General features: G+C 43.1%; 1 protein-coding gene across 1 annotated transcript; it reads right to left on the bottom strand.

The window, feature by feature from the left end:
• On the bottom strand, positions 1-27165 carry LOC101547971 (adrenodoxin). Its single transcript, XM_004614139.3, has 4 exons — positions 26842-27165; positions 23283-23407; positions 6689-6818; positions 1-663 (listed from the first exon to the last, which is right to left on the bottom strand). Exons 1-4 carry the CDS (start codon positions 26979-26981, stop codon positions 549-551), a joined length of 510 nt encoding a protein of 169 aa, XP_004614196.2. The 5' UTR covers positions 26982-27165; the 3' UTR covers positions 1-548.

Genomic DNA, 27165 nt, shown 5'->3' with positions numbered 1-27165 from the left:
AAAATTTCGAGTATTTATTCATAAGACAATAACTACCTTTGGAATGAAGCAGTTTAACAGCGCAATTAAGTTTAATTACTTTAGAACATTTACTATGTGCTATAGCTAGATATTCATGATTCTTCCAGTTTCAATCTGAAATATGAAACTAGCGGTAAGAAGAGGCAGATTTGGTGTATGGCTCTGGATAAGTCATTTTAGATCTCTACCTTCACTTACATGCAGCAGTGGTAACAAAACCTTTTCAAAACTTCTCTTATAAACAAGCAGGGTTAAGAATTATGTGAAAATAGTCTTCTGAAGTCTCTAAATGAGGTAAAATATCTTGACATTTTATTAGACTATTTTCTGATATTTGATAAGATTTTTATAATTGAACCAAAAATAAAGATTGCACTTTCAAAACTGTAAAATTAAGCCGTTATACAAAGTGAATTAAAGTAATAAAGCTGGATATAATAAAACCCATTTCTCCAGGATCTCATTAACATTAAAAACAATAATTATAAAAATAGGCTGATTTCTTGAAAAAACATCTTCAGTTTGGCTTAGGATTTCTTGCCTAGATCAATCGACAGTCTCGCATCGGCCACAACTTCAGGTACCCGAACTGTCATATTGTCCATAGACTTCGTCAAACAGATCTGGCAGCCCAATCGGGATCTAAAAAAAGGGTGGAGAGGAAGGTTCAGTTTGAAGTACATAAATTCACAAGACAATGCAGTGTTTTAGGGCATTTTCTTACAAAGCAGTGAGGTATTTATCTCTCTTTGAAATGTTCTTACATGAAAATAATACAACCAACTCTTAACTAGAGGATAAAAAAATGGTAACACAAAAAAAAAATCTGGTGTGAAAAACCTTCATTTTAGTCTTAGTTCCTATTTTCTACTATGGGATTTCATCAGAACAGCTGCTTTTTGGTGAAAGGGGTGACTGAGACAGTACAACTGAGTCATTCCTGGGAGATGACCATCAACTTTATTCTCTTTTTATTTTTCTTTATTAACAGTGATAATCCCTGTCTAGGTAAGTCTACATAACTCAATATTCATGAATTATGTGAAGTGCTACATTTTATGCCACATAATAGTCAAGAGTGTTTTCCTCTTTTGAGTCATCCTGCAATTAAACTGTGTTATTGGGGGCTAGAGTGATAGCACAGCAGGTAGGGCATTTGCCTTGCATGTGGCCAACCCGGGTTCGATTCCCAGCATCCCATATGGTCCCCTGAGCACTGCCAGGGGTAATTCCTGAGTGCAGAGCCAGGAGTAACCCCTGACCATCGCCAGGTGTGACCCAAAAAGAAAAAAACAAAAAACAAAAAGCAATTAAACGGTATTATTGGGTGTAATATGCAGTCAGGGTGTCAATAACATGTTTATCAAGACTACTTGAGGGTCTAAAGGCTTCACACTGTATGTTTGCGGGCTGACATAAAAGGAAGAGCAACTCACTTCAATCCTTCTGAACCCCTTTTGTGTGGTACGGGGCACTGGGAGTGGAGTCAAACAGACGTCTGCTTCAGAACTCAGGACTGAACATGGCATGTTCACAGGCAAGTTTCTGAATCCCACCAAATGCTCACCTCCTGACCTCATACTACAGATGGCTAATAAGCAGCTTCCTCAGAATGGCTACAAGGATTAGTTGCTAATATCAGTAGTGAGAAGTGAACTCTGAGACATGGCCAGGTACCTAACATGTGAGATTCTGACACAGGCCACTTAAAAAAAGCATCCAAGGGTCTGAAACACACACACACACACACACACACACACACACACACACACACACACACACACACACACACACACACTCTGGCCAGGGGTATTTACAACAGACTTTCAAGGATGGGCCTCGTTAACACGTAATGAGACATAAGGAGAAAGGCTCTTGGGTACAGGTAACAGGATTGAAGTCACATGTGAGACGTGCAGGTTTTTTGCCTGACTTCTATGCACGGCAAATAAAAGCAGGAGAGAAATGGGTGAGAAAACAGCCAGGTCACCTTCCAAAGACAACTCTGAACACCTATGAAGGCACTGAGGTCTCTTTTTTACCCCCTCCAGTTCTAGGGATCAGACCCAGATCTCCTGTATTGGAAGCTGAGAGCAATACCAATCATGAAAAACAGATTCACAGAAAATTTCCAAAGTTGATCAACATAAATTTCACAAGTACTTAGTGACATCCTACAGTGAGACACTGGAGTTACAATGAAAAGCAAGAGATTCCTCTGCTCTGGGGATAAAGGACAAGTAACCAGTACTCTCAATGTCGTAGATGGTACCATCCACCCATCACCAACCAAGGTTTAGTCCATCTATAAAAAGCAAAAGATCTGGCATCTTTCAAATTAAAGACACTTACACAACACTTGAATTGTATAAACTAAATAAATCTCCTTTTTCTTTATTTTGGAATGAGACAGTAACTCAGAGATAGGAACTTATAAGCAAATACTAACTTTGAAAATGATTTTCAGGAGCTGGAGTGATAGCACAGCGGGTAGGGTGTTTGCCTTGCACGCGGCCGACCCGGGTTCGATTCCCAGCATCCCATATGGTCCCCTGAGCACCGCCAGGGGTAATTCCTGAGTGCAAAGCCAGGAGTGGCCCCTGTGCATTGCCAGGTGTGACCCAAAAAAGCCAAAAAAAAAAAAAAAAAGAAAATGATTTTCATTCTGAGTATTTTATAAGTATTACCTGTAAAAACCTTTCCCCAGAGAAAAAAATCTGTACAAATATTCTATGTATGTTTAAGAAAATAAAGCACAAATATTTTATATACTTAAAATATAACAAGCCACTTTTAAAAAGTGTTTTTAAAATATTTAAAATATAAAATAGCTATAACAAGCTATTCACGCTATCTGTCCTCTGATTCTGTGGGGGGCCAGAGAGATAGTTCAGCTGATAGGGCTGTACATGGCCAATCTGGGTTTGGTCCCTGGCACCCATATAGTACCCTGAGCCCCTCGAGGAGTGATCCCTGGGCACATAGAGCCAGGAGGAAGCCCTGAGCACCTCTATGTGTGGCCCTCCAAAATTCCAGGTACACTGTTGAAATCAAACCCCTGAATACTGGACTGGGACATGGTACAGAGACATGGGCACATGCCTTACATGCATGGATTAAATCCCTGGTACCATGTGGCCTCCCAATACCACAGGAAACAAGTGGCACTGCATCCGTGGGTCCCAGCATGAGACCACCAGTCTGGTGGCAGAGAACTGCAGGGAAGCGCTCCTGGCCCCTGGAGCCCCTCAGCACCACTTGGGAGTCCCACCCCAAGGGGTGGGAGCAGGGATGGAGGTGGAAGAGAATCTGAATTCTTGAAGCAATAAAACAGCTTCAAAGAACATTTTAAAGTCTTTTTACATTCTCAAGACTCTCCTAATGGCAGCTGTCTCCTTCCTTGGATGCTCTTTACCTAAGAATGTAATGTTGCAAACATCTCTACATTTTCTCTAAATGAAAGGGCAAACAACTATGATTTACCACTCATGGAAACAGACAATTCTCAGAACCAAATGAACACATCACCAAGTCTGTTCTTTGGGATTGGGGGGAAGCAGAGATAAGAAACATGGCACCTAAAGATGGAAGTGTGAGTGGGGTCATGACAACCAGAACCTGCTTTGCTCTGGAAGCTAGAAAGATAACAATGCCCTCAGTTCCTCTTTCTGGATAAGTCTTACCTTCACCAAGAGGAAAATGGACTACAAAAGAAGTGATTATTGACCAAACACCTCTAGTTCTTGATGACTCTCACATAAGATAAGTTCAAGGGCTGAAAAAAAAATTGGAAGCAACAGCAGGGCCATAGAGACGGCTCAAAAGGCTGGAGTACGTGCTTTGCATGCAGGGAGCTTAGACTTGAAGCCTGGCCTCACATGGTGCCCTGGGCACTGCTGGGAGCAACCTCAGAGCAACAGGCCAGGAACAGCCACTGACACCACGATGGCCCAAGAGACAAAACAGGGCAATTAGACATAAAAGTATGTATTCAATACAATAAAAGTAAAGGTGGTTGCAGTTACGTATTCATAAGAAATAAGGTTGCGCCCCTTTGGGGTCCTGGCTGTAATGCCCATAATCTGCCTCCGGGCACCATCTCAGCACACCAACAGCCCTGGTCCAGAGATGCCCAATTGAATGCCAAAATGGACTAGCACCCTACAGAGATGTCTGTGGACCCCAATCATTTACAATTTTAGAATTCCAGAAACCCACGGCCACAAAAGTGGCTGCGCCACCTCTCGTGGTATTAAAAATAGCAAAAGAAAATAAATTATCTAGTGTCTGCCTCTGGCAGGCAGGCTTAAATGGTGATGGGAAAATTCAAGCAAATTATAATGCCCAAAAGTAGAGAGAGAGTATGGGGAAAATTGTCTGCCATAGAGGCTAGGTGAGGACTGAGACGGGGTGGGGAGATACTGGGGACATTGGTGGTGGAAAATGTGCACTGGTGGAGAGGTGGGTGGTTGATCATTGTATGGCTGAAGCTCAAATATGAAAGCTTTTTAACTGTATTCCATGGTGATTAAAAAAAAAACCAGAAAGTAGGTTGCTTTTCTTAATGCTATTAATTTTCAAATATATTTCTCATTATCATCACCAAATTAAACATGAAATACAGGGCCAGGATATTACAGAGGGTAAAACAATTGCCTTACACACTGCCAACCAGGGTTCAATCTTGGACATCCCAGAGGGCTCCCTGGAACACCACCAGGAGTAATTACTGAGCACAGAGCCAGGAGTAAGTCCTGAGCATCACCAGGTATGACCCCAAAACAAACACCTAATACAAGCTTAATGAAGGCTTCAATGCCTTGTCTCTTGAAACAGTAAATCAACTAACTCCCTTCCCTTACTTCAACACTAGACAGTATCCTTTATATATGGTATCGCTGTATCACTGTCATCCTGTTGTTCAATTTGCTCAAGCAGGCACCAGTAACATCTCCATTGTAAGACTTGTAGTTACTGTTTTTTTGGCATATCGAATATGCCACGGGTAGCATGCCAGGCTGTGCCGTGTGGGCAGGATACTCTCAGTAGCTGGCCGGGCTCTCCGAGAGGGATGGAGGAATCAACTCTGGGTTGGCCACGTGCAAGTCTAATGCCCTACCCGCTGTGCTATCCCTCCGGCGATAAGAAACAATACATAAGAAATAATAACGGTGGGCCTTTGCGAATGCAGGCGCACATGCTGGCTGAGCACAGGCAGGATGGGAAGGCGGCATTTGGTGGACCAGGAGCGGCCTCCCAGGCTCTTCCCGGATGACGGGCGAAGGATGAGTTATGGGCAGACCCCCTGGCGTCCTCCAATCTCTCCCTTCATGGCGCAGTCTCAGTCATCAGAGTTCCATCATCCTAGTCTCCTCACGGACCTCAAAGTCTCTAAAGTCTCAGACTTCTTCCTCGTCTTCTTATTTTCTTCTCTTTGTTGCTGTGCTCTCTTTCTATCTTTTTCCTTTGTGCTCTGCTTCTATGTGTGCTGCTGTGCTCTTTGCATCTTTCTCTCTAGTCTCTGACTCTCATCTCTTTAGTCTCTCCTCTGGTCTCTTGGTCTCTAGTCTGCTGCCTTGCATTCTTCTTCAGTCTCCAGTCTACTTCTTTTTTTTTTTTTTTGCTTTTTGGGTCACACCCGGCGATGCACAGGGGTCACTCCTGGCTCATGCACTCAGGAATCACCCCTGGCGGTGCTCAGGGGACCATATGGGATGCTGGGATTCGAACCCGGGTTGGCCGCGTGCAAGGCAAACGCCCTACCCGCTGTGCTATCACTCCAGCCCCTCCAGTCTACTTCTAACCCTGGCATTGTGCTCTTACTTTAAGTACTCTGTTTTCTTTCTGTGTCATTGTTCCCTATCTCGTAAGTCTTCTCTCTCCTCCTTCTGACACCTTCTGACCATCTGACCTTGGTGACCTTATAGACTTTATATATGGTATAGGTCTTGATATGATGTCACTGGCTAACAGAAATGTTATCACTTTAATGAGTAGTTCTACCTACTAATAACAAAAATAAGCTGACCTAATACACTTATAATTCATTAAACAAAATTATTATATATTAAATTTCTCAAAAACCTATTCTATGAACTAGGTTAATTTTTCCAATATATTTCATTCAATTATCAAACTATTTTTCAGGAACATCATAAAAAGTATTATATTTGGGGCTGGAGCAATAGCACAGTGGGTAGAGCATTTGTTTTGCATGGGCCAACCTGGGTTCAATTTCCAGTATCCCATATGGTCCCCTGAGCACTGCCAAGAGTAATGAGCCAAGAGTAACCCCTGTGCATCACCAGGTGGGATCAAAAAGCAAAAAAATTTTTTAAAAAGTCTTAAATTTAAGTCTAACTCATGAAGTTTTGATAAATAGTAATTTCTGGAATAAAAATGGACCTTTATAAATTAGAAGATTGTATTAGAATCCAATAACTCCTTAATTGTTTTTAATTTTTTGAAAGAGGAACTTTTCCTAAGGATGAAACTTAGAACAATGAAAATATTCTTAATGGTGCTTCACATTTTGGTATTCAAACATCTAAGTGTTAGCTGCAGGCTCGGAGCATAAGTACATGCAAAGGGCTTATCTCAGACATGAACTAACAGAACGTACTCTTCTCAGATTCCCTGTACAAGTGAAATGACCCTAAAATCTTACTTATCTGTCAGTCCATATGCCAGATCAAGCATGTCATTCTCCTCATCCGTGATTGCATCCAACTTCTCATAGATGTGCTTTTCAAAGACAAGGTGACAGGTAGAACATGCCAGAGTTCCTTCACAAGCACCTACAAAAGTAACAAACATTGAATACACGCTCCTCTACATTCGACATCATCCAATGACTTCTAAATTTTTGAATCAGCATTAGTATACATAAATCATAGGGTTTTATTTCTGAATAATTAGGGAGAAGCGCCTGCCACATAGGGTTGGGAATCACATTCATATCTTACCCCAATATGGTGTGGGGCTAAATGCTGTGAAAGAAAACATCTAGACACAATTCCAATACCCCAAGTGCTTACAAGTCAATGAGCCAAAATACATAACACAGCAAAATGAGCTGACTGGGTACAAAGTACAAAGCCTCAAGTTCAAACCACACACCGCCCAGTACCACTGAGTGTGGCCCTGTGGCCCCCAGCATTTCCCGGCAGACCAACTACTGTACATCAGGCCTACACAAACAGGTGAGCACACCCAGGTGATGCTGGGCAGGCTCCTAATAAATGAAAGGAAGCATTATAAAACGTGTACAGCAACAACATATACAATAGCTATGAAGCTATTCTTCTCTTCAAGTGCTCAACTTAACTTACAAAGTCTTATGGTGTATGGAAAGAGACAGCTGAAAGCACTCAGACCTGCACCTAATTAAAATGAGTATTTGCCCTCTCAATCTCCCCTTGTCCAAGAGAGAATAACATAAGTCACTTTAAAATTACACTGCAGGGGCCGGAGCGATAGCACAGCGGGTAGGGCGTTTGCCTTGCACGCAGCCGACCCGGGTTCGATCTCCAGCATCCCATATGGTGCCCCAAGCACTGCCAGGAGTAATTCCTGAGTGCAAAGCCAGGAGTACCCCTGAGCATCACTGGGTGGGACCCAAAAAGCAAAAATAAAAAATAAAATAAAATAAAATAAAATTACACTGCATTTTCTGGAGAAAATACCTTGTACATGAGGCTAAGGTTTGAATCCCTAACACTAAAACAACAGAACAATCCCACTGGCTTTATATAGAAAAAGAAATGGATTTGTCCTGACCCACTGCTTTTCAGTCATTACTGAAATGAGAGATCCAATTTCAATTCCCAACACTGTATGGTCCCTTGTCACAAACAGGAATGGTCCCCAAGCCCTGAGCTGGGAGTAATCCCTGCTAGGCAGGACACCCACTCAGGTCCCCTCCAAAAAACTTGTATGAGTGTGTCCTTCACATGTACCTTCAATGATGACTGGGAGACAGTAAGCACTATACAAGTGTTGCTAATATTACTTAGGAATGAAAACCAATCTTAGAATAAGTCATGGCTCTTTATAAACAAAACTTCAACCTTAAGAAGTTAAATGAATAGCCCTTTTGGCCATGCTGCGGATCGAATATGATGGAAGAACCCAAAAGCGCGCCCTTGGACTCCAAGCAGCCCACTGAACTAATTCCGGCACGGGATCGGAGACCCCACGGCGGGCTGCGAGAGTGGAAACCGGGCATTCCCCAATTCTTTTAACCTCTCTCTCTCAATCCCTTCCTCCCGAGCACAGCGCAGGGTCCATGGCTTTCTGAGCGCAAAATGGAGACGCCGAACCTCTCTCTAGGTTTCTCCATCTTATGAGCACCATAAAAGGGGTAAAAGTTTGTAGTGATGTTATTTCTGGTTGTACTTTCCCTAGACTTTATACAGAAACCCAAAACCGCGCGGCCTAATGTCATCTCAGCATCAGCAATATGTAATGGTTCCTTCTTATTGGGTCAGACTTTTGTGGGAGATCCTAACAAGAAAAGTAAGACTTTTGCTGAAATATTGAAGGCAATCAAAATGGCAGCCATCTCTCTAGACTGAACTAAGCTATATCCCTACGCCGGCTGAGAAGAAATATCCTTCTTTCTCGGGAAGAAACGCGGCGTGGCGTCAACCATAGTGTGATGTCCATTAAGCAAACAGACCTGGTGGCATCGGAATGGGATATAAGGGGAAAAATTATGTACATGGAACAGCGGGATGCTGGTGGAATCTCAAGCCGGAGCCGATACCAGCGCAAGACCTTTGGTTCCAGAAACTGCTTGCAGACACTCTACTAGACTATCAACTAAGCCAGAGCCCCACGCCGGCTGATGACGGGAAATAACCATCCTTTTCGGTTTTTTTTCCCTTTTTCAGACAGCGTGGCGATTACTAAACAGGCATGAACTCGGTGGCGCAGGGCAAGGGGGAAAAAGAAAAGTTATGTAACAAACAGCGGGACTTAATATCTCTATATTCTTAGCAATGGAGAACTATCAAATGCTTTCTGGGCAATAGGACTGTCTTTTTCTTTTTTGGGGGAAACCCCAGCAACGGTAGTGAGTTGTGTGTTGAAACATGGAATGTAATCGAGATAAAGCGTAAACGAAGTGAAATTGATCACTTACAAGGGTGGGGACTGGGGAGGTGGGAGGGGGCGGCAGATATACTGGGGGGGTTGGTGATGGAAGATGGGCACTGGTGAAGGGAAGGGTGTTTGAGTATTGTATAACTGACATAATCCTGAGAACTATGTAACCCTCCACTTGGTGATTCAATAAAAAAAAATTAAAAAAAAAAAAGAAGTTAAATGAATAACCTAAAGTGATGCCACTGTTAGAACGGAGTCCTGACTCTAGCCAAGTTTCCCAATATTTAAGACAACTAGTTCCTAACTCCCATAAAAAAGCTGGGGTAGCTATCCTAGTATCAGACCACATTGATTTCAAACTGAAGGTCACAAGAGACAGTGCAGGTCATTTCTTACTGATAAAGGGATCTGTACAACAGGAAGAACTAACAATACTAAATATATATGCACCTAATGAGGGACCAGCAAAGTACTTAAAACAACTACTCACAGACTTGAAGAAAGACATTGATAGCAACACAATACTAGTGGGAGACTGCAATACCGCTTTATCACCTCTTGATAGATCAACCAGACTCAAGCTTAGTAAGGGCATACTTCATTTAAGGGAAGAAATGGAAGAAAGGGACTTAGTAGATATGTACAGGACACTTCATCCTCAAAAAGCTGAATATACATTCTTCACAAGTGTGCATGGAACATACTCCAAGATAGACCACATGCTGAGCCACAAAACATACCTCCATAAAATTAAGAAGATAGAGATTATATCAACGATATTCTCAGACCACGATGCGCTGAAATTAGAAATAAATCACACACACAAATAGAAAAAAAAAATCAAACACCTGGAAATTAAACAGCTCACTATTGGACAACGAGTGGCTTAGAAAGGAAATCAAAGATGAAATAAAAAGATTCCTAGAAATGAACGAAAATGAGGACACGAGTTACCAAAACTTATGGGACACAGCAAAAGCTGTGTTAAGAGGAAAGTTTATAGCTCTACAAGCATTCCTCAGGAAGGAGGAGCGAGGCCACATAAGTAACCTAACCTCACAGCTTAAGAGCTTGGAGAATGACCAACAAAAGGAGCCCAATCCGAACAGGAGGAAGGAAATAATAAAACTCAGAGCAGAAATTAGCAAGATGGAAACCCAAAAACAATCTGAAAGAAAGGGAAAGAGAAAACCTTAATAAACCGAATCAGAAATGAAATGGGGGACATTACAACAGAAATTACAGAAATTCAAAGGATCCTCAGAGATTACTTTGAGAATCTTTCTGCCACAAAACACGAAAACCTGGGGGAAATGGATAAATTCCTATATTCCTATAGCCTCCCAAGGCTGAACCAAGAAGACCTGTAATAACTGAACAGACCTATCACCATCAAGGAAATTGAAACAGTAATAAAAAGTTTCCCAAGCACAAAAGTCCTGGCCTAGATAGATTCACTACTGAATTCTTCCAAAACTTTAAAGAGGACTTACCCCAATCCTCCTTAAGCTTTTCCAGGAAATTGAAGTATCAAAAATACTTCCAAACAGTTTCTATGAAGCAAATATCACCGTGATATCAAAAACAAAGAAACTACAAAGAAAGAGAATTACAAACTGATATCCCTGATACTGATAAACACAGATGCAAAGATCCTCAACAAAATATTAACAAGTAGAATCCAACGACTCATCAAAAAGATCATACACCATGACCAAGTAGGATTCATCCCAGGGATGCAAGGATGGTTTAATATTCACAAGTCAATCCACATAACTGTAATAAAATAAATAATATCAATAATAGAAATAATAAAAACCATATGATCATATCAATAGATGCACAGAAAGCATTTGACAAGATCCAACACCCATTTATGACGAAAACTCTCAGCAAAATGGGCATCAAAGGAACTTTCCTCAATATAGTCAATGCCATCTACCAAAAGCCCTCAGCAAGTATCATTCTCAATGGGGAAAAACTAAAAGCCTTCCCTCTAAGATCGGGCACAAGACAAGGTTGCCCGCTTTTGCCACTCCTATTCAATATAGTACTGGAAGTCCTGGCCATAGCAGTTAGACAAAGAAAAGATAAAGGGCATACAGATAGGAAAGAAAGAGGTCAAGTTATCACTACTTACAGACAGTATGCTATTATACTTAGAAAACCCTAAAGACTCTACAGAAAAGCTCCTACAAACAATAGGTCGATATAGTAAAGTGGTAGGCTACAAAAATCAACACCCAAAAGTCCATGGCTTTCTTATATACAAATAATGAAAGAGAAGAAAGAGAAATTAAAAAAACAATCCCGTTCACAACAGTACCTCATTAAATCAGGTACCTTGGAATCAGCTTAACCAAAGAGGTGAAGGACCTATACAAGGAAAATTACAAAACACTACTTCAAGAAATGAAAGAGGACACTAGGAAATGAAGATACATCCCCTGTTCATGGATAGCACTATACGAATTTAATGCAGTCCCTATCAGGATACCCATGACATTTTTTAAAGAAATAGACAAAACACTCCTGAAATTCATTTGGAAAAATAAACCCCCACGAATAGTTAAAGCAATCCTTGGGAAAAAGAAGATGGGTGGCATCACTTTCCCCAATTTCAAACTCTACTACAAAGCAGTAGTAATGAAAACAGCATGGTATTGGCTAGAAACAGCCCTGCAGACCAATGGAACAGAGTTGAATATCCTGTCACAGACCCCCAAATCTATGGCCACTTAATCTTTGACAAAGGAGCAAGAAATGTGAAGTGGAACAAGGATAGCTACCTGCAAAAAAGGATTAAAGACCTCAATATCAGACATGAATCTATAAGGTGCACAGAAGAAAATGTAGGCAGAACTCTCCATGACATTGAAGCTAAAAGCATCCTTAAGGACGAAACAGCACTGACCGTGCAAGTGGAAGCAAACATAAACAAATGGGGCTACATCAAACTAAGAAGCTTCTGCACTTCAAAAGAAACAGTGACCAAAATACAGAAAGAGCCCACAGAATGGGAAAGAATATTTACCCAATACCCATCTGGTAAGGGATTAATATCCAGGATATACAAAACACTAGTAGAATTGCATAAGAAAAAAACTTCCAACCCCATCAAAAAATGGGGAGAAGAAATGAACAGAAGTTTCCTCAAAAAAGAAATACAAATGGCCAACAGGCACATGGAAAAATGCTCCACATTGCTAGTCATCAGGGAGATGCAAATCAAAACAATGAGAAATCATCTCACACCACAGAGACTGGCACACATTCAAAAGAACAAAAGCAACCAGTGCTGGCATGGATGTGGGGGGGAAAGGGACTCTCTTTCACTGTTGGTGGGAATGCTGACTGGTCCAGCCTTTCTGGAAAACAATATGGACAGTCCTTCAAAAACTAGAAATTGAGCTTCCATATGACCCTGCAATACCATATCTGGGAATATATCCCGAGGATGCAAAAAATCACAGTAGAAATGACATCTGTACCTCTATATTTATTTTAGCACTGTTTACAATAGCCAAAATCTGGAAACAACCGAGTGCCCTAAAACAGATGACTGGTTTAAGAAACTTTGGTACATCTACACAATGGAATTCTATGCAGCTGTTAGAAGAGATGGTCATGAAATTTGCTTGTAAATGGATAGACATGGAGAGTATCATGCTAAGTGAAAGGAGTCATGAAGAGAGGGACAGACATAGAAGGACTGCACTCATTTGTGGAATACAGAATAACATCATTTGAGGCTGACACCCAAGGACAGTAGATACCAGGGCCGGGGGATTGCCCCATAGCTGGAAGCCTGCTTCATGAGCGGAGGAGAGAAGGCAGATGGAATAGAGAAGGGATCACTAAGATAATGAGGGCTGGAGGAATCAGTCGGGATGGGAGATGCGTGCTGAAAGCAGATAATGGACCAAACATGATGACCTCTCAGTGTCTGTGTTGCAAGCCATAATGCCCAAAAGTAGAGAGAATGGGGAATATTGTCTGCCATGGATGCAGGGGGAGGGTGAGAAAGGGGGTGTATACCAGGAATATTGGTGGTGGGGAATGTGCACTGGTGGAGGGATGGGTATTTGATCATTGTGTGATTGTAACCCAAACATGAAAGCTTGTAACTATCTCATGGTCATTCAATAATTTTTTTTTTTAAAAAAAGACAACTAGTTCCTGCTACTCACTAATCTAAATCCTCTTAATTTAGCCAAAGACACTGATCAGTGGTAAACTACTTGCCTTGTATGCATAAGGCTATGGGTTCAATCTGTGCCCTCTCACCACGAATGAACTGAAATAGATATGTGTGGAAACATATCATATTATATATGCACCAATTAGTTATTTAACAATGAACTAACTTTTCTATTTTTACATTAACATGATCTCCAAGCGTGCTCGGATTGGGACTGGGCCTTCTCCAGCCAGACCCCCCATTTTCCAGTAGCTTGGCAGCCACACCCACAAACTGCGCTGGGCGCCGTGTAATCCCACCAACGGTCAACATCCAGAGACTATAGGACCAAGTTCCAGAAAGCTTGGTAATAGCCTTGTTTGTTAGCCAAGACACTATTATTTAATAGTAATACAGTATTATTTAATAGCCAAGACATATAATAGCCTTATTCTCCCTCTTGGAGAACCTGACAAACTACCAAGAGTTTACTGCCTTCACAGGAGAGCCTTGCAAGCTTCCCATGGTGTATTCATATCCTAAAACATAGTTGGGGCTGGAGCAATAGCACAGTGGGTAGGGCGTTTGCCTTGCACGCGGCCGACCCGGGTTCGATTCCCAGCATCCCATATGGTCCCCTGCGCACCGCCAGGGGTAATTCCTGAGTGCAGAGCCAGGAAGAAACCCCTGTGCATCGCCGGGTGTGATCAAAAAAAAAGAAAAAAAAACAAAACAAAACAAAACAAAAAAACATAGTATATATGCATACCTCTCGGAGAGCCCGGCAAGCTACCGAGAGTATCCCACCTGCACGACACAGCCTGGCAAGCTACCCATAGCATATTCAATATGCCAAAAACAGTAACAATAGGTCTCATTCCCCTGACCCTGAAAGAGCCTCCAATCACTGGGAAAGACAAGTAAGAAGAGGCTGCTAAAATCTCAGGGCTCAATATAATAGAGACGTTACTGGTGCCCGCTCGAATAAATCAATGAACAACAGGATGACAGTGACATTAACATAACATATTTCACGCAAGAAACATAAAACTAATGTATTTGACTTCAGAGAGGGACACCAGCTGCCTAAATCTCTGTATCTCAAGTTTCAAAGTCCCTGCAGGAAGTAGAAAATGACAGCGAGATATGATAGTGGGTTCGAGCTGCTGTATGAAGGTACCTCATGGGTCTCAACACTTTGAGGGTGGGGTGGGAAGGTGCCACAGCCAGCAGTGCTTGGGGCTAACTCCCGGCTCTGCATTCAGGGACCACTCCTGGTGGTGCTCAGCGTTTTTTTTCTTCTGTGGGCCAACGCTGGTACAGACCAGTATTTCCCCAAATGGGTGACCCTCACAGGGGTGGCAGAAGTCTCAGTACAACTAGCAGTGCTTTCTGTTGTCACTTAATCAAGGTAAATTTCGGTAAGAGAGCTGATACCTTTCTTTTTTTCCCCAAATAGGGAGCAGTCAACCAGATAAAGTAGGGATCCTCTGATGCAGATTATTGCTAAAGGCCTAGGGGCTCTAACATTCTGTGACCCAACCAAGAATCAGAACTGAGCAGATTTGCCCACTAGGAGTCAATCCACACACTGCCCTCACTTTCTGTTGTTTTGGGGGGACACACACAGTCATGCTCAGGAACCATTCCTTGTAGTGATGGGGGAACCACATGGGTGCTTAGGATGGAGTGCCTTATCCGCTATACTCTCCAGCCCCTTCGTTCGGATTTTTAATTGATTTTTGTGCTTATTAGTTTGTTTGGGGGCCCACACCCAGTAATACTCAGGACTTACTCCTGGCAGGGGAGTCAGTAAGTAACTCAGTAAACTACATGCAAGGCCCCTCCCCACTGGACCAATGCCTGGCTACTGCTTTCAGATTTTTATCTCAGTATCAAATCCAGACAAAGTGCAAACTGAAATAGCCCGCTAAGAAACAAACATTAGATACCATGGACAACAACAAGAAACTCCAGCTCCTTTTGTGTTACATGTAAGTTAATTATTGACTTACAAAACATCTCAAGCAATTTAACTTCTTAAAAAGCTTGATGTCCCTTCAGATGTTTGTTCATTACCAAAACAAACGCTGACCACCAGTCATGCCTAACGGCAGATGAAAAGAAAAAAAAAGTCTGAGTGCAGAGCCGGGCTGGTGCGGGCACTGCAGAGGCCAGGGCCGGTGTGGGTGCCGAGCCCTGTTGCCCGTGGGCCTCCCAGAGCCTGCTGCTCCTCTATTCCCACTCTGCTCCCTGCCACTCAGGTTGGGTCACACTCTCATAACCATCTGTCACTAGCAGTGGGCTGCCTCGGAATGACAGGGGCTGGAGGTGATGTACCCCAGTCCGTCCCCACTTCTTCGCCCAGCTCCAGACCCTAGCTCACTCCTGGCTTTACACACATGGAATCTCCTTTATCAACAGTCTGTGGGAAACAATGCCAGGGCTTGAGCAGGACAGTGGCCTGTGTCCCTGGGGAGAGGTGTCACCAGTGTCTGTGTGTGCATGTGGGGTGAGCCACATAAAGAAAACAGTCGTGAGATTTCATCACAGGGAATGGGGAGAGAGAGAGAGCAGAGAGGCTAAGAATCAGAGGGCTAAGGAAAACCCCTTCCTAGCAAGGAGGGTCAAAACGAGAACGTCCCAAGTTGTGGAGAGAAAACTGTGATGTCAGAGGCCCTGGAAGCTGTGGGGGCATGTTATATGGTCTCAATGACCTAAGAACTTGGAGCAAAGCCCCAAGCCAATAAATCTCTTGGAAGAATGCAGGATCTTCCATCTGTACCACGTGGTGCATCAGATTCCTGTTAGCACCCCCATTCCAGCTCCTTGCATGCTTTCAACTTTCCCTTCCCTAGGAAACTTCCTCTTTTTAAAACCTCTTGAAGCTTTATTTTTACCTCGGAACTTCCACTGTTCCCCTCAGGAACCCTACCAGTTGCTTCCACCTCTTAGGCATCAAGCTCAGCGCTGAAGAAAGGATTCTAATAGGAATCTGTCAAATGTGGCGTATTTGACAGACACTTCGGGCTTCCACAGGAGAAGCTCTTCCTACACACTCGAGTCCCATGTTTGTTCTCAAGATAAATGTGCAAGGTTCACCAGCGTCCATTATTGTATGGTCCCTTTCAACCTTTCTTGTCAATCACTATGTTTTTCTTATTCCTTGTACCAGAAAGAAATGAAAATGATTATGGAAACTTTCAGACCCAGAAAGAATCTAATCTTGGCCTGTATAAGATGGCTAGCTAGCAGTGAACCCAAGAAACAGAATGTTCATGTGGTACAGTAGCCCAAAGATCACTGCAGCGAAAAATCTACAGCAAAGCCTGCCAAGGCCCTGGGGACAGCACTTACTGGAAGAAATCATTGATCCTGCAAAACCCCCAAAGATATGTAAACATTAGTATCTAGATATTTGGAGATTTGAGCTATACATACTGTTTGGGGGAGAAAGGGAAAAAGGGCCTCTGAAGAGGTGGTCTGGGGGCCCATAAGCCACTTCTGACAATACTTGACAAGTCAGGCCCATGATTTACCACTGAGGTCCAGCAATGCAGAACTGCTCAGCTGGTGGTGCTGGTCAGGGGGCAAGCAGAGCTACACTGGTGGTACCCAAGGGGGCTAAAAGGGTGGACCTTGGTCCCAGAATATGCACAGCATGATCCCCTGAGCACAGAGCTATTACCCTGGCCCTACTCTATCCTTTACTTGGGAGAGAGAGAGAGAGAGAAAACATCAGGTAGAGCGCCTGTCTTGTGGCCACACAAGATTCAACTACACAGGGTTGAATCCCCTAGCACCTCACACGGTCACTGTGTTCTATTAGGAGTAATCTCTGGGTTCAGAGTTAGGAGGAAGTCCTGAGCACTACCAGGGGTAACCACCCCCAAAAGAAAACACAGAAATTACATCATTCATGCTTATAGAATCCCAGAGCAATACATGCAACTGTCCAGCTTTTAAGTATCTTTATAAGTAGTTGATTACAAAAGTGAATTAATGAGGGAAATGTGTACATACCCATATATACACCCACATACATGCATAAACGCACATATATAACAATGCTTATATATAAACATATACCTATAAGTAAATATAAAGTCATCTAAACTTTAGAAAATCCACAGAGTCTATTTTTCTCAATGAAATCACAGAGATGAGTGACACACAACAGTATACCCATACTTTTGGTCAGTTGACTGAAGACTCTGTATTTGTTACTTTTATATTATTTCTTTTTTTTTTTTTTTTTGCTTTTTGGGTCACACCCGGCAATGCACAGGGGTCATTCCTGGCTCATGCACTCAGGAATTACCCCTGGCGGTGCTCAGGGGACCATATGGGATGCTGGGATTCGAACCCAGGTCGGCCGCGTGCAAGGCAAACACCCTACCCGCTGTGCTATCACTCCAGCCCACTTTTATATTATTTCTTGAATAATATAAATATTTAAGAAGACAATAATGCTTGGAAAAACTGTTATGAATCTATAAATCTGCATTTTTGTTTGAATATATTCTCAAAACATATAAAGTAAAATATTTGATCGCCATTATCTACATTTCAAACAATAAACTACTCCATGCAAAAGCGCAGTTAAAAGTGATTACAGTTCCAGCTGCAATGAGCCCCTGGCACCACGTCTGCTAGACAAAGATGTTCACAAACCTGATGGTATGTCATGTGTTAGTCCTGCTTTTATTTTCTTAGTATCCTGCTTAGCAACTCAGAGTTCCTTCTCCTAAATTAATAACAATACATATCATGACAAGTTTTTGGCTTTCTCCATAGCATCGTATCCCATTTACCTTCTTTTTCAAAATAATTCATTTTCATATGCACAGTTGACAAGATACTGCAAAAAGATGACAGGTGTCTATTGGCCAGCTTAAGGGACAGCAGTTTAGTTGCAGTAAGAAACATAAAACTTACAATGAACACAGCCTTGGCAGCTCAAAACAATGGGATTCTTTGGCGGAAAGAGGAGAGGGTGAGTTCTGCTGTGCTCAGGGGACTGTATGTAGTACCAGAGATCAGACTGAGACTGGCTGCCAGTGACAATCCATGGACTATTTCTCCAGCTGTGTGTGTGTGTGTGTGTGTGTGTGTGTGTGTGTGTGTTGGGTGTGGGGGGAATGGAGGAGGAGGGGGCAGGGGCGGAGAGGTTGCACTGTAGCGTTCCCAAACAAAACTTTAGAAGACATCTATATGAGAACAGTATATATTAAAAGTGAAAAATATAAGTGATTATAAAATCTAACTTTCCAAAGTAAAAATTCATGTCAGAAATATATCATACCGGGATCTGGGGAGCTAGTACAGCAGGTAGGATGCTTGCCTTGCACATGGCTGACCAGCGTTCAATCCCTGGCACCCCATATGGTCCCATCAATCCCATGAGGGGTGATCCCTGAGTACAAAGTTAGGAATAAAACCTGAGTACCACCAGGTATGACCCAAATAAAAATATCACAAAATAAGGGTGGTCAATAAACACCAAAAAAAAAAAAAAAAAGAAACTTGACACAAAAGAATCTCAGACCCGAGCTGCAGAGATACCTCTGGACTTTGCGCCAGGCCACTTTCACGGGCTACTTCAGATGAGAGCAGGTGCTGTCCTTCCACCTGCCCCCAGGAATCCCAGCTGCCACCATCTTCCAGAACCCAATGAGAAGCCTGGGAATGCGGGAGCAGTGGCAAACGCTAGGCCTCATGGGATAGAGGACGGGCTGATCCCTCTCGCCCCCCTGCCCCAATGGGACCCTGAGATGATGCCCACAAACTGCCTCTGGCTACTATTTAAGCTCCTTAACGGCCATGATCCAGAGACACACAAAAGAATCTTGGAACCAAGCGACTCACTGCAGAGATTTCTCCAGACCCTAATTATCTAAAATTTTGGAATTCCAGGAGCACGTGCTACTCTCGCAGTCACACAAAATCTTATGCTATTCATAAAACGCAACACAAAATAAATTCTCTAGTATTGCCTTTTCGGTAGGTTTGAGTGGTGGCGGGAAAATTCCAAATGGTGGGACTGGTAATGAAATACTGAATGTAATCAAAGTAGAGAGAGAAGATTGTGGAAATTGTCTGCCACATAAGCAAGGGAAGGGGTGGGATGGCGAGAATACTGGAGATTTTGGTGGTGAAAAATGTGCACTGGTGAAGGGTTGGATGTTTGATCATTGTATGATCAAAACTCAAACAAGAAAGCTTTGTAACTGTATTCAATGGTGATTCAATAGAAAAAAACTTATCGAGATTTCTTGATTTGAAATTTCTCTTGAAACAGACACATAAAAGAATTCGGTTACACAGAAGGAAAATGTCAGATACTAAACTGCATAAAAGTAATCTGAGAGGTGAAACTGCCCCCTAGTGACTGATACTGTAATAAACTGAAAAAAAACCTAGAGGACCTGAATACATGTTAAAAATGTGCATTGCCTCATCTGTGGAGTATAAAATAACATAACATGAGACCGACACCCAAGGACAGTCGATATAAGGGTCAGGGACATTGCTCCATAGTTGGAAGCCTGCCTCATGAGCGGGTAGGGAGAGGACAGCTGGAATAGAGAAGGGATCACTAAGAAAATGATGGCGGGAGGAATAGGTCAGGATGGGAGATGTGTGCCGAAAGCAGATAAAGGACCAAACATGATAACCTCTCAGTATCTGTATTGCAAACCATAATACCCAAAAGTAGAAAGTATGGAAAATATTGTCTGCCATGGAGGCAGTGTAAGGGTGGGAAAAGTGGGGAGATACTGGGGAGGGGAATGTGCACTGGTGGAGGGATGGGTGTTTGATCATTGTGTGATTGAAACTCCAACATGAAAGCTTGTAACTATATCTCACGGTGAATCAATAAAGTTTAAAAAAAATGTGCATTGCATCCAAAATTTACAACTGTCCTTTTGATTCATTCATACTTCACTCCATATACAACTTGGAATAAAATAAGAGTCAGTTTATTCTCCAATGAAGTTTACTGGCAGAGAGAAGCAGAAACAAAGAAATAGCTGGTAATGGATGAGATGACAGAGGACCTGGATGCTTTAAACAAGAAAAAGGGATAAGAAACGCTATTTTATACTAGGACATTGGGAAAAGCTCCATGTAAAATGTAGCATGTAAATTGAGACAAGAAAGATGAAAAACAACACTTGCAGGATTTTCAGGTCAGAGAGAGAAAATAACTCAGGCAGAAAGAAATGTCAAGTTTATGGAAAGTCCCAAAGGTGGAAATTTGGGTTGAATTCAATGCAGTGCTTGGGAAAAAGCAGTATGGCCAGTGTTCGGATAAAGAATGAAGAGAGAAAGAGAGAGGCTGAAGAATAGTACAGAGATGAAAGCACTTGCTTAGCACACAGTACTGGGTTCCCCACACACTGCAGGGCAGGATCACTGAGCACAGAGCCAGGAGTAATCCCTGAATACTGCCAGGCGTGGGTCAGCCTCCACCCCCTCCAAAATGGGGGAGAAAAGAAGGAATGAGGAGAAAATGAGAAGGGAGGAAGGGCAAAGAAAACTAAATAATGTGGGCTAGAGCGATAGCACATCGGGTAGGGTGTTTTTTGCCTTGCACTCGGTTGACCCGGGTTCGATTCCCAGCATCCCATATGATTCCCCAAGCACCACCAGGAGTGATTCCTGAGTGCAAAGCCAGGAGTAACGCGAGTATCACTGGTTGTGAACCAAAAAAGCAAAATAAATAAATAAATAAAAGTAGGTAAAGAGATACACACAACAATCTTTCAGTATTTGTATTGCAAGACAGAAACATTTAAAAAAGGAAAGGAAGAAAGAAAGAAAGAAAGAAAGAAAGAAAGAAAGAAAGAAAGAAAGAAAGAAAGAAAGAGAGAGAGAGAGAGAGAAAGAAAGAAAGAAAGAAAGAAAGAAAGAAAGAAAGAAAGAAAGAAAGAAAGAAAGAAAGAAAGAAAGAAAGAAAGAAAGAGAGAGAGAGAGAGAGAGAGAGAAAGAGAACCAAATACTGTGTCTTTTATCCTTGGGAAAATAAGAAGGTACTCAGGGATAGGGGACAAGGTGACTGATGACAGGAGGACCAATCACCCCAGTTACTAGGCTTAAGTGCAGAAGTGAATTAGCACAGCACAGCAGACACAGTGATGGGCCGCTTCCAAGCATTCAGGGGCAAAAGGAAAGAAAAGAGTAGAATGAAGAGGTTTAAGGAGACAACCAATATCGAACATTTGGAAACAACTCCTTCCAATATTTTTTCGAGTCATCGGAAAAACTGAAAGCAACTAAAAACATGGTATTTAAGTCACTGTGTACCATCATACCATACCCATCACCAAAAGGCCAGCCTCTCTCAGATCACAAGACCCTTCTTTCCTATGCCCTGTCCCCTTGGTAATCTCAGTTCTGTCATTAGCGTCTATGGGTCTGTTTTCAGTGAATACTGTCTATTCCTTAGCTTGGATGATTCACCAATGAGATCATCCAGGAAGTCTTATTCTTCAAGTTTTTTTTTTCCAGAGTGGGTAGTATTGTTGGGCAATACCTAGTGATGCTCAGGAGTTACTCCTGGCTCTACACTCAGGAACCACTCCTAATGGTACTCAGGATGCCAGGATTAAACCCAGGTCAGCTGTGTGCAAGGTGAGTACCATACCTGCTGTAGTTTCTCTTCAACCCTGATCCTTCAAATGTACTTAACATAATACACTCTAAGTCTATCCCTGTGGCAAAAAGCAATACCAATCTTTCCTTAAAACTGCATCTATTTGGGCATGGAGCGATAGCACAGCAGGTAGGGTGTTTGCCTTGCACTCAGCCAATCCAGGTTCGATTCCCAGCATCCCATATGGTCCCCCAAGCACCACCAGGAGTAACTGTAACCCCTGTGCATCACTGGGTGTGATCTAAAAAGAAAAAAGAAAAATCCGAATCTAGTCTAATCTTTTCTCTAAATACATTTGAAAATAGGTAACCTATTTTCACTTAGAGAAAAAAAAATCAAAAAGTTCTATAAGAAAATCTCCTTCAGGACTGGAGTGATAGCACAGCAGGTAGGGCTTTTGCCTTGCACGCGGCCAACCCGGGTTCTATTCCCAGCATCTCATAAGGTCCCCTGAGCACCGCCAGGGATAATTCCTGAGTGCAGAGCCAGAAGTAACCCCTGTGCATCGCCGGGTATGACCCAAAAAGAGCAAAAAAAAAAAAAAAATCTCCTTCATGTTTCCAACCTACCAACAGATAATAACTGATACTCCTAATGAATACTCCTTCTAACAACAGTATAATAATGCACAGTTTAACTATATCAGTTCTCTATTGCTGGGTAATTAGTTGTTTCAAATCCTTTATTGTTACAAGTACCTGTGGAGTAAATAACATAGTTTGTGTTTTTTTCTAAATGTGAGATTTACAGCAATGGAAAACAAATTACCAGATGCTTTCTTTTCAGCAGATCGACTTTAGGGGGGAGAAACTCCAAATCAATAATAGTGAATTTTTGTTGAAATATTGAATGTAATCAAAGTAATGTGAAAGTAAAGTGAAATTTACCAGTTACACATGCGGGGTGGGGGGCTGGGGAGGTGGGGGGAAGGGGGGAGGTATATCGTGATTCTTGGTGGTGGAATATGTGCACTGGTGAAGGGATGGGTGTTTGAGCATTGTATAACTGAGACTTTAACCTGAAAGCCTTGTAACTTTCCACATGGTGAATCAATAAAAGAATTAAAAATAAATAAATAAATAAATAAATAAATAAATAAATGTGAGATTTATTAGATGTAACTTTGCACATCTAATTACAGTTCATTAAGCTCATGTTACTATGATGCTTTATAAATGAAACATACTTGCACATCCTGAATTTTAATTTTTTGCTTAGCATGTTGTCAGTTAAAATTCTTTGGAAAAAGAAAAAAACAGTTTGAAGCTATTACAATAGTTCACTTATAAATGTTCAGGAATCTTCCATACTCACCAAAACCATCAATATCTAAATTATTGTCAACCACAACATCCAGCAAGGAGTCACCAACTTTTCCTTGGGTTGTTAACGTTTCACCGTCACGGTTTATAAAGTGGACAGTTACTTTATCTTCTGAGCTGGAAAAGGAAGCAGACCTTATTACTTTTAATCATTTCAAGAGGTACTTTGAAAGAATTGTTTTAAGAACTTGGGAAGTCAAATAGTGTTTGTGTGTGCATGCACAAACATTCTCTTTTAGAATCCTTTTTTTTTTCTCTCCAAAGTTGAACTCGGAAGAAGACACCAGAAATCAATAGCACATCTCCCCTCCTAGAGGAAGGGAAATTCCCACCCTATAGGAAATAGCAAGGGCATCATTATCAAGTCATCAGGATTAACTTGAAGCCACACTCCCTGAAATCATGGTCATGGCCATGTGGGGATATTAAGCAATTGCTGCCATTCATGAAGTCTGTTTTGCTCTCATACAGCTTTCTGATCAAAGTTCTCTGCTCCTGTTCCTAAAGGACTATACAAGCGCTGTGAAGCACTCTAGACAACTCAAGCGCCTGTCATGGAGGTGTCTGACAGGGAGCTGTCACTGAGACAGCAGCATGATGGCTTTAGGAGCATCTAGACATGGGTCCATACTGTGAACTCAGCCCACACCACCTCCACAACTTTTCTGGGCCCTCATGTGAACTGAGGAGGCCTGCCCTTGTTAAGTTAAACCCTCTGAGAGGTCAGACATTTTTCAGATGAGGAAAATGATGTTCCTCAGATGAACACTGAATTTCAGGCCATCCTAAGAGAATTTTAAAGATTACCAAAGACCCAAAAAAATTTGCTGAAGAATGTTAACATTATAACGCAAACCTACCAAACTCCTTTTTCTGACCTTTACCAATTAATGCACCTGCTTGCTGGTGAGGGTCAAGCTTGTCAAATGAACAATCCTAAGAAGGGATCTATATAAACAAACCCCTAACTTGTGGCAGACTAAAGTAAGTAGGCTTTACCAAGTCTTTCTAGGACAGGACTTTTCATAAACGTAACCAGAATAAAACTCAGGTGTGTATATGAAAGACTGACAAAAAATTCTTGACTACAATTGACATCAGATTATTATTCGTACTATTGGTTCTTTTTCTTTTTTGGGGGAGGGGTGCACACACAGCAGTGCTAAGTAAATAGATACTGCAAGTATGATAAGTATGGTCTTGTCATCTCCCCTCGACGCATTTAATTCTGCTTAACAAGAGCAGAAGTTCCAAGGAAGCTATCAGGGTTTGCTGTGGTCAAGTTCTTAATAGGCCTCTCAGAGAGAAGCGCTGCTGGGTTTTCTCTTCACAGTGGAGTCTTGTGCAATCGGGCTCTATGGCTCCTTATGGCCAGAGATATTTAACTAGCATATAGGCTAAAACTTACAAACTATTGTGGTGCCCCCAAAACTACCTGAGCGCCAATCCTCATTTTGCCAAAGCTACTTAATCTGAAAATTTTATTCTAACATAGCTACCCACCTCCACCTCATGGATTTGTCTTTAACAACCAAGTAAAATGATGTATGTGAAAGTACTTTGTAAAGAACTGTGATATATGTAAATCACTACACACTACAAAATAATGATGTCAGCATACTTTGGAATGAGAGCTGTTTTTTGTTCTTTCACCGTCAAATGTTTGCTTATCTAAATGGTTAACTTCAAAGTTAGAATTACATTTTCTAAACAGCTCTGTCCAGTAGGAGCCAGAGCTATAAGGGAATTTAAATCTAGAGCGATAATGGAGTTGAAATCTAGAAATAGTTCCAAGTCTGTGGAAGCACATGGCCACCAATAAAAATCTGCCACCCAGGGTGAAAGCAAAAAGGAGGAGATAGGAGGACAGTGCTCTGGGACAAGAAACTTGATACAGCCAAATTTACATTTGATAAACTTGGGGGAGATAATTCCCATCAAAAAACAACATGCGTCATTTCTGGAAACACTAGTCACACAGATAAGTGAAATGTATGTCCCAAGAGAAATATTTTTTTCAGGAATGCATCCAGAGATGAAAACAAGGCACCTAGGGGGGAGCAAGAGAAATAAGGACAAATCAATCTGACTTGTCTTCTTCATTCTCTCTCTCAGTTCAAGCAACACCAAGTTATTAAGGACCCATTTTAAAATGGGACCAGGAGAAATTCAAGTCAATCCCACACAATACTTTCAGGGGTAGCAGCAGGGCGTTTGCCTTGCATGCAGCCCACCCGGGTTCGATTCCACCGCCCCTCTCGGAGAGCCCGGCAAGCTACAGAGAGAATCTCGTCCAAACGGCAGAGCGTGGCAAGCTACCCGTGGTATATTTGATATGCCAAACAGTAACAAGTCTCACAATGGAGACGTTACTGGTGCCCCCTCAAGCACTCAAGCAAATCGATGAGCAACGCGATGACAATAGTGACAGTGACTCGAGGATCTTATGTAGAAGTAGAAAAGGAGGCACATAATTTTTAACTATGTTCTAGGTCTTGCTTCCAGCTAGGGCCACACCCTGCGAGGCTCAGGGGCTTACTCCTGGTTCTGAGCTCAGGAATCCCTGCCAAAGGTACTCAGGGAACCAATAGCCATGCCAGGGATTGAACCTGAGTTAGTGGTATGCACAGCAAGTGCCCTATCCGTTGAACTATCACCACTCCTGCCCTCTTTCAACATTTAATATAAATTGCTCAACTCGTCTGGGACTAGAAGTCCTTTACAGCTGCTCAAGTGTCCTCTCTATTTTCTGGGTGCAAGCCAACACTTACTAACCTGTACTATCCAAATGATTGATCAGACAACCCTGAGTCCCATCGAACTGCATTTGCCAACCAAGAAACCAAGAGTAATAGAAGCTGAGGGTCAGTAAGCGCCTAAGACCAGTTTCAAAGTGTGCCTTAAGAGGCTGGAGAGACAGCACAGCTGCTAGGACTTTTGCCTTGCACCCCGCTGACCCAGATTCCACCCGGGGCACCCCATGTGGTCCCACAGGCCACGTCCACGGCACACTGCCTGTGGCCCCCAAATCTAAATAAATAAGTAAAACCACGCCGGAAGAGGGCTCAAAGGTAGCGCGCAAGCTTTGCCTGTGGAAAATCGGGGTTCGTTCCCTGTCACTTGCGCCGGCTCTCACAAGTACTTTGGCTTCGGGAAACTGGGACCGGGCTGGGGGGAGAAGTCAAAAGGGACCGGCGTGGGTGAAGTCTAAGTGGGCATCGCCAAAAAAGCGCTGGGCCCTGGCCCTCCTAAAATTACGGGCGAAAAACCTGGAAGGAAAGGGCTAGCCAAAACACAAACAGGGAGCAAGTTAGGTCGTTCAAGGCAGACTCCGGCCAGAGCAAAGGTCCGGTCCCAGGCAGGAAGGATCGGCGGCAGCAGCAGAGCCGGGCTCCGGCGGGACTGGGAGGGGACTGAGTCCCGGGTCACCTTGCCCGCCGGTTCCCGGGGAGGCTGAGGAAGGAAACTTCAGGGCGTGAAAGGCAGACAAGGACCCTGGGCTCGCGGCCAGCTGCGGGCGCCGGCAGGGACCCCCCGACCCCCGAACTCACCTGCTCCGCGCGCCAGCCGACAGGCTCAGAGTCCGGTTGGGCCCCGCGCACGGACCGCCAAGCAGCAGCCGGGCACGGCGGGCACTGCCCAGGGCCCCGGAGGCGGCGCGGAGGAGCCGGGCGCCCACCGCGGCAGCCATAGCCAGCGGTCGGCGGCGAGCGGATACGACGCAATCCGCACAGGTGAGCGGGACACGGAGCGCGCCGCCCGCGCTGGACGCTAGAGGTGAGGAGCGCGCACGCCCGCAGTCCCGACCGGGCCTATCCCACCGCCTTCCGGGTGACCTTAAAGTCCCGGGCTACAGGCGCGCGGCCCCGCCCCTG

This window comes from Sorex araneus, chromosome 3 (genome assembly GCF_027595985.1).
Source record: "Sorex araneus isolate mSorAra2 chromosome 3, mSorAra2.pri, whole genome shotgun sequence".
In the NCBI taxonomy this organism is placed as follows: Eukaryota; Metazoa; Chordata; class Mammalia; order Eulipotyphla; family Soricidae; genus Sorex; species Sorex araneus.
The sequence above is the reverse complement of the archived record's forward strand: the minus strand, read 5'-3'. Positions and strand labels throughout refer to the sequence as shown.